General features: G+C 40.4%; 1 protein-coding gene across 1 annotated transcript in view; it reads right to left on the bottom strand.

The window, feature by feature from the left end:
• Positions 1-1,004: 1,004 nt before the first annotated feature.
• Positions 1,005-13,385, bottom strand: part of LOC144784920 (vomeronasal type-2 receptor 26-like) — a 106,520-nt gene continuing 94,139 nt past the window's right edge. The window contains exon 3 of the mRNA XM_078664033.1: positions 1,005-3,669. Coding sequence (XP_078520159.1) covers positions 2,762-3,669 — 908 coding nt within the window. The 3' untranslated portion in view covers positions 1,005-2,761. The remainder of the gene's footprint in view (positions 3,670-13,385) is intronic.

Genomic DNA, 13,385 nt, shown 5'->3' with positions numbered 1-13,385 from the left:
CCCTAAAGCATCAGTTCATGTTATTTCACTTTGGCTTCATGGAGACAAAAGATCTCATCTCCGCTTGGAAAGATCAGTCGCAAAATTGAAAATATCAACTCTGCAGATACCAGCAAGAGTCGCTAGTACATATCTTTTGTGTGTGCCCGGTGCCCCTTGCTCAAAGGAAAAAACACCTGAAACTATTCATAAACTTGAAATTTCGTTTTTGCACACAAGCGGTAATCACTTGGTTAAGTGGCACTTCAATTCCCCCAGCCTGCAAAAGGGTAAAAATTCTGAAGCCAATCTTCAGAGAAATGTACCAAGTGAACGAGCAATCGGCCGCTAGGAGGCAAATAAGACAGTAAGGTTTGTTCATATTTAGGACCATTGAACTCTAGAGGACAATTGCACTTTATTTGCGATTTGAGCAGCTCACTTACTCAATATTGGATTGCTAGACTCTAGGGGGCATATCAGCAACGCTTTGAGATAACTATCGCAAAGCGTGCTTAGCGCTCCTTTCCCTAACGCCCGCTATCGCCGGTTTTATCGTGGAGATATCGCATTATTAGCAACGCTTATCACCAAGGCGCTAAAAATTCCTGCGATAGCGGGGAAATCGCCATTTTGCTGGGAACATCGCTGGTTTTCCAGCGATGTTCCCTGCAAAACAGCGATAACCTTGCTGATACGACCCTGTGGTCGTATCAGCAGAATCCACCCCCTATGTTAGGGGTGGCTACGTCAAGAATTTAGCAGACAGTAGTATTTGGCTTTTAAAGCCAAAAAAGCGGAGATATAAAGTCCTTGCTGATATGCTCCTAAGGGGCAACCATCGCCCTATCAACAAGAGGGTGCGAACATGCATATGTGCATGTTAGCACCCTTTTTCTGCTGGGGGGGGAATTAGCAAGGCAAGACGACTGGTTAGTCCGCTGGTTTACTTAATGCCACTGGTTTACAGGTGCAATAACAATGGACTCGCACTTACATTCACATGTCTTTATTCACAACTGTATTTTACTTGCAGGATAAATGGCATATCACTGAGTTTCACTGTATATAGCAGAAATACTAAGCAGAGGTCAGAGTAAAAGGTTTTTAGGGTAGTTATTATTGCATTTTAAACAAATGTATTAGACATGTTTTTTATTGATATGCAATGGTTTTAACTAACTATGCAAACAAACTTCACTTTGACATACATCATAGCTGCTTTAGAATTCAAGATAGTGTTTATGTCTAGTTTGCTCCTAGTTTTGACAAGCACAGGAAAATACAGTTTTATAAACTGCAGTATTTTTGTTTTACCCCAAAAATATAAAGTTAGGCACAGACTTAAATAATTCGAAATCATCTCTCTGGGCAGTAAAGCTTTGATTGCTAGAATGCTAAGCTGATAAAGTATTCCCTAAGGGATCACATATTTAAGTCAGTAATAGTTGATGTTTACATATCCCAGTACAACAGGACACCTATTTGCTTGTTCTTCGTTGGGCTCTTGTGCACTTTTTAGCACATGGCTGAGTGCAGAATATTGCCTGCAAAAATATCAAGTCAGGAAGGGATCTACAGCAGTATTGTCAAGGCAAGTACATTGGTAGATTTAGGACCATATTTACTAAGATCTCACACAGCTCAGCGCGTCACCTTTCTGTGCTGCACTGCGTGATAGGGAAAGGGCAAAAATGCACCGCACTTAACACTATACGGCGTCGTGTCATTTCCCAGTGCTGGTGCACGATGTGCTGCCTGGCGCCAATGCAGGCCCCCTTGCACCATGGTGCGAAGGTGCCAGCATTGTGAGCAGGATTGTATTTGTGCAGGAAGGGACACCTTCCTACACAAAAACAATCCCCCTAGGTATTTTCCTCTTACAATGTGTGCTGCAGAATGGAACACAGATACAAAGAGGAAGTAAAGAGTAGAAATACAGATATTTCTCCTCATTATGCCTCTTATGGGAGAGCATAGCATTCTGACGCATTCCCAGGTCTACCAGTAATAATAAATTTGGGAATACGTCAGAATCAATAGATGGATGTGTGGGAACACCCACGATCCACCCACGGAGTGCCTTCCCAAGGCAGAGTAACACAAAGTAGCGATTTGCACACCGTTGTGTTTTTCTGGATTTATCAAGCCATCCAAGGCTGCGCAAGGTGGCCTTGAGTGACTTCATTAATCAGAGGTTTTGCATCACCGTTGTGCCCCCTTTGCATGGCGCAAGGGCGATGCAAAACATACTTGAATAAGCCCCTTTATATTTTTACCTCCACACCGATGAGCCTTGATGATATACATGTTGTCAAGGAATATATCTCTTTACAATGAATGCACATCAACGCATTCCATTACAACACGGTTGTAACAACGACTGTGTTGTTACAACGTGAACCATTACATCAATTGTTGTTACAGCGACTTGCTGTAGTGGGCGCACCGGACTTAGGTATAGCATAATTTACTATTCCTACTCCAGTTTGTGAAACAGCAGGGAAGGTGTTGGATTGTGAATCCAACATCAGCGCGCCCCCTACAGCAAGTCATTAAAACAACTTGTGATGTAATGGTTCGCGTTGTAATGGAATGCGTTGTAGCACATTCGATGTAAACAATGTTTTCCATTGTCAAGATACATAGATGTGAAGTTAAAAATAGTAAGTGTAAACACACAGTTACATATACCTACCTTGAAGATACAGTGCTATCCCATTTTCTGTACTTGGTAATGTTGCAGGTCAATAATTTGCCACTCCGTATTGTGCTATGAGTCTCAGGTGTTTACTTGTTTTCCCATTAGATAGTCCTTGGTGTTCAGCTCAGGTCTAAGGAGGATGATGTAGACTTTGGGGATGAAGATACAGCCCAGCAGTCCAGAGCTGGAAGTAAGGATGGCGAAGATCTCCACGGCCACCATGTACCTACCCTTGGTGCTCAGGTACGCTGGGATGAAGGAGACCCAGACGCTGCAGAATACCAGCATGCTGAAGGTGATAAACTGGGCCTCGTTGAAAGTGGCCGGTAACTTTCTAGCTATTGAAGCAACAACAAAGCTCAGAAGAGCCAAGAATCCCACATAACCAACCACAGCAAAGTACGCAGCGACAGAACCTTCGTTACACTGTAAGATCATCTTCCCGGTTTCTGATTTGGTGTCAGTGTCTGGAAATGGAGCAGAGAGAAGGAGCCACACAGTGCAGATCACCACCTCCCCAAGTGAGCAGCCAAGCATCACAAAGATGGACAATCGAGGGCCCACCCACTTTTTGAGCTTGCTACCCGGCTTTGTGGCATTGAAGGCAATGATAACTGTGAGAGTTTTTGCTAAAACTGAAGAAAGAGCAATAGTGAAAATTATCCCAAAGGCAGTTTGACGGAGGAGACAGGATGTCTTGGACGGGCGTCCGATAAACAAAAAACAGCAGAGGAAGCACAGCATGAGGGAGAGGAGGAGGATGTAGCTGAGATCCCGGTTATTGGCTCTAACCAGAGGTGTGTTGCTGTATTTATTAAAGATTCCTAGCACTCCAGCAGTGAGGAGGGAGAACAAACTTGTAATTAAGGTTAAGGCAAATCCCAGCAGATCCTCATAGGACAGGAACTCTACCACCCGTGGAATGCAGGAATCTCTCTTCTGATTGGACCACTGGTCTTCAGGGCATCTTAGGCAGTTTGGCATATCTGCAATGAAAGAGCATTGTTCAGTATTACAGAAGATGCTTTCAAGTAGGGAAAGATGAGACAGATGAATGGAATGTGACACAATGAATTTATGATGACCTGTCATGTGGCTATTAATACACCTGTATGCGGGTGTACTGTCTGCGGAATATACACACTGGGCTTTGCAACTCATTAACAAAAACATTGACCAAGCATCTCCATAGAGGCTGCCAGGAGGATAGACAGAGGAACATCTACCAGCTGTGGTCACTCTCCAACCCTTGAGCGTGTTATAAAACCCTTCACAAACCTAGGAGTAGTACCAGAATATTTGTGAAGTTACTGGCTGTAGGATGTGTGTACACTATTCCTGACTACATAAAAGTATTCATGAATGTAGAATGGTCTGTAATGGGGGCTCGCACACAGGCAACAAAGGGTTCGCCTTTTCACGGAGGAATGTCTTCAAGCAATAAAAGAATACCCAGATTTGAATGTTTATAATAGGAGTTTACATCTGTCTTTAAAGGAGGTATCATGTAGCTGCACCTGTAAGGTCAATCCTGCCCCTGCTTGGGTATAGTCTCCATATTGTGTTTTCACTGGTGCTGCTGGTTTGGAAATTCTGCCCCTTCTACTACATTATGTGACTATCACAATTCAATCTAATCTCCTGATCTTACATAAGCCTCATAACCATCAAGGCCCCTCCTCTGCAGCATACAGACAACCTTGAAATGACTCCTATCTCTGTTCTTCAACCCCAATACCTCAAAGCACAGCTCTCTTTATTTCTCTAAATAACGTTTCCGCTATAAACACTCATACCCTTAAATAGATCAATATCGTACTATAAACCATAAAAGTCTAATATGTTTGGACAAAGCAGAAGTGAGCACAGGCAAGCTTTGTATTGTTGCCAATGTGTTACATTTTCTCAAACACAAGTAAACTTTATAAACCTTAGCAGCAGTGTCATTTCATTAGGCCTCTATCGATAAGTAGTAGGCCCAACACACATAACTGGGCACACATTAGATTTCATATTCACAAACTCTCCTAACCTATGGGTCGAATCCCCCACGCCTCAGTTCTGGACAGAACATTTCTCTATCAATTTTCATCTCCATGTTGGAGAATCCATGGACCTCACCACTCTGTCACCTAGAAAGGTCGGACCATGGAGAGAGGTGTCTCTTCAGTCTTTTACTTCACATTTTACTCCTTCCCTCCCTACCACTCATGGAGATATTAATCTTGCTTTGAAGGATTTTGAGGAAGCATTTACCCAGACATTAGATATCATCACACCTCGAAAATCAGAAATCCATCTCTCCCTTGTTCCCATAGTCTCTAAAGACAGAAAAAGCAGTCTGGATCTAAACATATTAATGAATAATATAACGTGGTACTCCCCTAGTAGAGTGCTTCGCTCTAGTATTGCTAGAAATCTGATGGGTCCCTTCCACAAGCTTGTTTCTTGTGAGGCGGAAGCTTCATTGGAGGCACAACCTTACATTGGAACACTCTTCACTTTAATATCAAATCAGCATTGACTCATGCATTTTAGGAATTCCTTAAAGACATGGCTTTACGGCAACTAATCAGGGCCCCTCAGTGTTAGAAGCTAGCACCAAGAATCCTCCGATATACATGAGCGCTTTACAAAACTTCACCACACATGTTTTCCTCCATTTTGCAGGCGATAAGTATCACAGCTGTTGAATGTCATTCCCAGTGGTATTAGATTTTAGCACCACCAGTACCAACTACTGATCCAAAGTGCTGTCTTGGTTGACACATGGGGTCTCATCATTAGTGGTATGGTATTATGGCTAATCTCTGCTACCGTGGTTTTATTGCAATAATTCTCACTGTAGGAAAGTGGGGACTTATGTAGTGAGGCGGGTTAAGCTGGACTATGTGATACCTTCACGTTGCCCCAAATATATTCTTTGGATTCACACTAATAAATCCCTATCTCGGTCCTGGTAGTGTGGCACAGAGCAGTCAGGCTTTAGCAGAGAAACATGTGTTAATCAATTCATAGTACCAATCTGGACGATAAGTAACTGACTTGACTCAAAAGAAAACTGACAACAATTTATGAAAATAGAACATATTTTATATGTTTGTAGACACCAAAATGAAGACAGTCGGATGAGTATAACCGGAGCTATGAATTTAATAAGAGAAATCAATCAGTGCATTTAACTGCTGCAAAACAATAATGTTGCAGTCTATGGGGAAACACACCAGTGACACTCGGTCACTTGCAGGTCGAGTCCAGCGGAAACGACTGGGGAGCAGGGTGATGGGGGTCCCAGGACCAGGCTTGGACATTCAGACTGTTGTGATAAACAAAATGGTCCATGCCCAGTCTCCATTTTAGTTTTTCTGTTTCTCCAATTCTTCTTAAGACGTCTGCAGGTGTGTCTGGATTCTTGGAATTTAGTGGTGAACCATGGGGATTCCTGGGTTGCTGTCTGTCGAGGTTGTGGAGGGGGCCAGCATGTCTGCGTAGTTGGTGATCCATCTGTGAAGTTCTTTGGCTGAGGAGTTGGTGTCGGTCGAGGTCGGGGGGCATCGCAGTTGAGGGTGGAGTTGAGGTGCTCCTCTGTGACATTGCTCCAGTTCCTTTGTGGTGGCAGGTGGTGCTTTTGGTGTGGTGAGATTTTCCACGTGGAAGTGAAAGCAGTATTGGTCTGTCCAGATGGGTTGCGGTGTGTAGCTGAATGTGACATTGTTGCCTCCTGCGAAGACGAGTTTGAGGTTGTGTCCTGCCTTGAGGGTAGGGGCGGTAAAAGCAAAGTTGCTGCACTGCATTGCTGAACTGCACCATATTTTATTAACATTTTATTATATGGAGTGCAATCACATTCACAGGCAATATCTTGCAACACATACTCTTATTTCAATAAGCCCAGCTGAGATCACTGATAGCAATATGGTGTACATCAAGGAGAGCAAATCAAATGGGAGTGACACCACACCCAAGAGAAGGGGTACCACTGGTAAGTAAAAATAAGAGGATTTCTCCTGGGACTATTAGAATCCCCACTAATCGATATTAGCGGTGGATAGTGCTCCTATCGGATAACTCTCATTCTCCTGTATCATACATCCATTACTCACAGATTCAGTTCCTCAAAGGTGATTAAGAGACATCAATACAAAAACAGAACTAAATTAGAAAAGCACAATTTTGTCTTTAATAAAAATTGATAATGGTATAATCTACGACATCAATAAAAATTATACACAAAGACAGTTAAAAAGTCCTATTGACCAAACATTTTGATCTAACATAAAGTTAAAAAGACAGATTGTATAAAAAATGACACTATATTGGCAAGTCTAAGTTTCTGAGAGCTAACAACCAAGTGAAGTGCAAACAAAGGTAAAAAGCATCTCTAATCTTCTTACTCCGTATTGAACTCAATATATATTTTTAGAACAGGTGTCCATTAATCATTTCATCAAGGGAGGCACCCGTGTGGTTCCTTGGGTGTAACATTCAATGATGCGTCAACGCGTTTCGGTAGCTCATGTGTTTCTCTATGCCACCTTCTTCAGGACAGTTTATGTGTAAAAAAGCTCTCTTCTTGTAACGGCGTATATATCCTATATGAAACAATTGGGTACAATTAGACAGTGCTCTTTGAGCGATTTGTATACTATGCCCTATGATGCCTAAGAATTTTTTTAACAGACAATTTTATTAGTACTATAATTCCTCTGACATTTTGTAACCCTCCGGGGAGTCATTGGTCAAATACTTCTGATCCCCTTAGTCAACCCAAGATGGAACCCAGGTGGAGGAGGAGGGAGAAATGGAAAGATGACCTCACAACTCTGTTTTGTATGTATATACAAGTCTTACACACTGGCAATATCTCAATGACCCTTAAGGAACCCGATTTTAGCAAAAATCATCACTCGTTCATACTCTCGCATTCATACATGTCTGCCATTCTAGGATTCTTTAATGTGGGTAAGAGTAACCAAAACCCACCTTTTTTAGTTCTGAGTGACGTCCCAAGGAAACTTCTGGTTTGTTTCCGGACAATACCAGACCGTGTGTTTCAGATAACCTTGGAGTACTCTTTGTTTATGATCGACTTCTAGATAGAAAATGATGGTACATGATTATTTCATGGTTCTAATCTCTGACTATGATATTTATGGATGGTTCTTTGCTCAGACTGACCTATCCGATAATTCCGGGATTTTGTTTTTATTCCGGTAGAGTGCTGCGGGGCATGTATAGCTCCATGCGTTTCCCTACGATCAATTGATGTGTTTAGCTTGATCTGGAAAAAAAACAACAATCTCATATTTTAACTATGCATAGGACAGTTATTGGCTAGTCTTAATTTCTAAGCTATCAGTTCTGTTTGTGCAATTTCTCTATTCTATTGCAAGGATTTCGCCTGAGGCATATATAAACCATACTCACCACAATATGGTGATATCACTGGATAAAAGCTTCTGATAATTTTCTTGGGCAGTCTCTTAACCCCGTCTTTGATCTATACAGGTATTAAGCTCTAGGAATGTTACCTATTGAGACAAGGGATTGTTTAACGATATTTTGTCCTCTTATCTATTAATAATTTATATAGGCATCAAAGGTTCTCTCTAATATGTCGTTGGTAAAGTATACTCATAACTTTTATTTTTACGAGGAATGTCATATGGTGCAGGGGCTCTCTTTTCCCTACTTTTACCTAGCCCATTTCGTGGGGTCCCTGACAAAGCAACTACTTAATTCGGTAAATACAGAGCAAAGGAGGGCCGGATCTTACTGTTTAGAACTCGCCTAGTGTGGGCTATATTTGAATATGCATTAACTAGGGACATGTTTAATTCATTAAATATATTATCTGTTATTCTAAAAATATAATCTATACAACGAGGTCCTGAAAGTGCAATCATTTGACTTGGCTCATGCAATTCCTAAACTGTGGTCCCTCTCGTAAATAACATGTGCCTATTGTTCACTTACTTGGGTGCACGTAGGTTAAAGGTCCCGTCACCGGTCTGCCGTTTTTCGTGGATCAGATAACGCTGACCTTGGTGCTCTCTTTTATATACGCTTTAAGTTCCTACACCTGTGTGAAAACGCGCCAGTACTATCACGTGACCGTGCGTTCCGTGGATGGCTCACATTTTTGGCGTATGGTGGTGTTTACACTTATTTAAAGGGACCGTACCCTAATTAGTTCTGCGTCCGTTGTTTTTCCATGCCCTCGTGCATGGAGTTATATTAAAGGGACCCCTGTGCGACTCTCGGTGTCTATATGTTCCTTTTGGATATATATTTACTGATGTTAGTGAAATTGGTCCTGAATTAGATGACCAAATTTCATGATAATAATTCAGATCATTAAATGTTATCATGTTTGGACAATCTAAACCAAGGATCCTATTGCCATTGAGGTTTTCATTTTATTGGACCTCTCATATTATTTATTTATTTAGCTCTCAACGGATCCACTTATGGTCTTATTCTAAGGTATGATTTATATTAATTCAAGAGAACTGTATCTACATCAGTTTTATTTCTGTTGTCTTTTACACCATCTCCTTCCTAAGAAGGTCGATTCAAGAAGTCCATGTTTTACGTACATCAAGGAGTGACTTAAGATAGGATAAAAGGTCGGCTCACATTCGGAAAAATTGAATCATAGTGCTAACCCACAAAGGCAAGCTATGAATATGAGTCCTAGAGTATAATAGGCACTAACCTGGGGGAAGCAGGGAGGAATTAAGAACAAATAAACCAAAAATCAAATGGGAAATATTCAGAACCATTGGGCTTATTTACAAGCCCCCTGTGCCGGCGGAGTGTAACTTTGGTGATGCTCCAGTGGCGTAGATGACAAATTCATATCTATGAGGCCATGCAAAGCCACTATGTGTGACTTTGAATGACCTCATAAATATGTAGTAAGGCAAGATAACACAAATTGCTGCGTTTCTTTACTCTGCGCTCGGGAGACGTTCCATAGGCTTCATGGTTTGTTTTCCTATGCAAAATCGATAGATTTTGATGCTGCCCTAGATTTTAAAAAACATGAAACCTGAGAAAAAGCAAAATCCTTACGCCTTCCGAGTTGAGGCATAACAAGGAAAAATGTCTTTATTTCTACAAGTTATTTCCACATTCTGCAGCACACATAGAAAGAGAAAAATGACTCTTAGGTTGTTTCTGTACCCTTTCCTGCACAAAAAGAATACTGCTGACAACACTGGCACCCTTGCACCATTGAGCAAGGGCAACTGCATGCACCATACTGAATAAATATGGTGTAATCCTGCATTTTCACTTTAACATGAGGCAGAGCAGCAAGGTGACTTGTTTCACTCCCCTACACCAAATCCCCTTAAATGAGGGCCCAATTATCCAATGGGGGGTTCATACCACACTAATATATATGAGGGATCATTGCATTATGGGGGGGGGTAGAGTGCAGAGGAATCTCTGGAACAATATTGACAACGTGAGCTCAGAAGATATCACTCGTCCTCTAATGTGATTGGCTCAAACCGTGCGACTCTTGCACAACTGTAACAGCTGTATAACTTCCATTGTGGAAGGTGTTATAAACATAGCCCCTTCTTGGGGTGTTGGGGTTGTTCTTTCCCCTAACTTTAGGGGGCGCCACCACCCTGATCGGACCCCTGCTTTATGACTGATTTATTCACTAATCCTAAACAATATCTGGTTCTGTTTGATTATTTCCTGAATTTTATTCCCAGCTTCATACCTTTTTTTTTATAGATCACTAATTGATGGACTTATAACCGCTCGCTTTGCAGTCTGTGATGGTGGAAGCCCTAATAAACCTTCACAGTTTTAGAACTCTATTTGTCACATTTTCATTGTAAAGCCCAATGTGCTTTACAGCTCATATTATCATTTTGGTGACTAGATCTTCGTGATGAGCAACAACATTATTTGGGTATTAACACTGCTCCCAGTCCGTCAAAAGCGCTTTAAATTCACATAATAAAACAAGCATTGGCAAAACCAATAGGTCTCGCCTTTGGGACCTTATAAGTGTTTAGCCATGCAACAGTTGATGTTGTTGCACCAAGGATATTGTGCTGGATAACTAAATACTTATAAGGTCCTAAAGGCAAGACCTATTGGCTATGCCAATGCTTGTTTAGCTTAGATAGGACCGCGTTCCCTGATAACTTTGGTTGTAATGCGAGTTATATCGTTTATCAGTCGAACGTGGCATGAGGTATTGGTTTTGAATCATTTTGGGACGTGAGCGCTTTCCATGAATGCGTGCATTAAGCATGTGATCATGTTTTACATCATGAAATACATGAGATGCAGCACCGCGCATTGATTTCTCTTTTGTCACTTTATGTACATTGGGAACCTTTTTTTGTACTATTATATGTTGTATGCTAGTAATTATAATCTCCATTATCGTTTGTCAGTATTACATTGAATATATGTATATCTTTTGTTTATTACGAAAGACGGACTGATTAGCATCTTGTGTTATTTATTTTTTTAGACCCCTGAAGAAGGGTCCATGGAGTGACCCGAAATGTATCAGGCTGTAAAATCTATGGATAAGATAGAACTGGAAGTTCAAATAATGTCCTTTGGATTAAACAAATTGAAGTAAGAATCGATTTCTTTCTGAAAATAAGGAAGTGATGAAGCATTGAAAAGTAATGGCTTGCAATTTTGTTTATTGAAAATTTGTCATCACAAATATTGATAAGGAACCCTAGAGGTTTCCATGAAAAAAGTGCACACATTCATCAGGGAAGGGCTCACCTGACCGGACAATGATTGTAATACTTTTAGGACCTTGACATAGTGTAACGAATGGAGCAGCACCATATGAACATGGTATAGAAAATGATTTTTTTTATTACTTTAGTGTGCACAGAGAACCATTAACACTATAATACATAACACATCTACAAAAGAATACGACCGTTTTTATTCACAAATGTCATTTCTGAAGTTGCCATGGCATTAAGGGTGACAAAACAGCAGCAAATATTCACCAGCCAAGCCTTGGATGAAGTTTAGCATCACACAAGGCCATTTGCAGGTTCTGAAACACACTCCCATAGAAAATAGTGGGTGTAGGAACTTAATTTAATACCCCATAGGAAAAGATGTTAAAATAATTACATTATTTTGACTTTTAAATTATTATAACTAAAAATTGGGAAGAGGAGTTGACCTTGGGGAGAGGAGTTGGCCTAACGTCTAGGGCAGTCGATCTCAAATCTGGGGAACGGGGTTTGAGTCTTGGCAAGGACGCGCAACATCCTGTGATTCTGGGCAAATCACTTAATCTCCATGTGCCTAACAAAAATGAATGTGTCCTCATGTAATGCAATTGGTGCTTGTGTAAAGCGCATTGATACGCGATACCTTTGGTTCAAGTTCATGCTATATGAAACGCTCTAAACAATGCATTTATATAGCACTCATCAACCCTGCCAAGACATTGAAGCACTTTACGCTAGGCATCATTCAGTTCTGGAGCCCAAAGTTAGTAGTTAGCCCAGTGATATCACTTGCTGTCAGTTAATTATGTGCATATGTGTATGTGTTTGTGTGTCTTAAAAAGTGCACACAATCATATCTACATATATTATTATTTTAGCTAATAATATTAACCATAGTAAAAAATATATTTAAAATTAAAATGTAATTTAAAATGATTAAACTCAACTTTAATTCAATGTGGTTAGTACTAATTGGAAATAAAATTGCTAGGTTGTGTTTTTTATTTCATTTTACTTAAAAAATTCTATATTTATTACACTTGAAAATTGCGATTCCCCTATTAACATGCCTAGAGAATCTAGATTTCATTAAAGATACGGAGGCTCACATTATGCAATGCCTTTTAATTGCAGATCCAAGCCAGTCGCATCACAATATAAAGGTTCCAAAAAGAACACTAGATACAGTAAAGCATTACACATAGCAACCATCAGCCTCTTTTAAATCTGGCGAAAAGTAGATCCAGTAGATTCCATGAGATTCCAAGTAAACAGAAGCAAAATTGAAGAAGAAGAAGACAAATGAACGGCCTACAGATGATGAAACGTCAAAAGTAGATTAAGTAGAAGGATTATCTGAAAGAAAGAGGACAATGAAAATTGTATCCTAAAAAACAATGTAAGCAGTTTCACCAGGTGAACAATTGAACAATAAATTACATATAACTCAAAATACATAACATTAAGATTATGAATAACATCATGTTAAATTAAACCCAATACCAAGCTGGGATGGGTTGGGAGGGATAATGTGAGCCTCCGTGTCTTTAATGAAATCTAGATTCTCTAGGCATGTTAATAGGAGAATCGCAATTTCATTACAAGAACGGAGGCTACATTATGCATGTTGGTAGCCCTGTAAAACTACATTAGACATACGCTCAATTGGTTTAAAATATTGTCTTGCAAAGGTACTTGCATTAGACCAGTCTGCAGCTTTAAGGATATCATCCAACTTACCTCCGGACCAAAGAGATTTACTTGCCATGGCACCTCTAAGAGAATGAGCTTGAAATTTGGAAATATCAATACCAGCTAGAGACATAGCAGACTTAACCCATCTGGCAATGGAAGTGGAGGAAACAGCCTTATGAGGCTTAACAAAGGAAATGAGAAGTTGGTTCTCATTAAGCGGTCTAAGATTAGACATTGTCATATCATACGCTTTCATACAA

The sequence above is a fragment of the Lissotriton helveticus genome, chromosome 10 (genome assembly GCF_964261635.1).
Source record: "Lissotriton helveticus chromosome 10, aLisHel1.1, whole genome shotgun sequence".
Lineage (NCBI taxonomy): Eukaryota > Metazoa > Chordata > Amphibia > Caudata > Salamandridae > Lissotriton > Lissotriton helveticus.
This window is presented reverse-complemented; position numbering and strand designations above follow the sequence as displayed.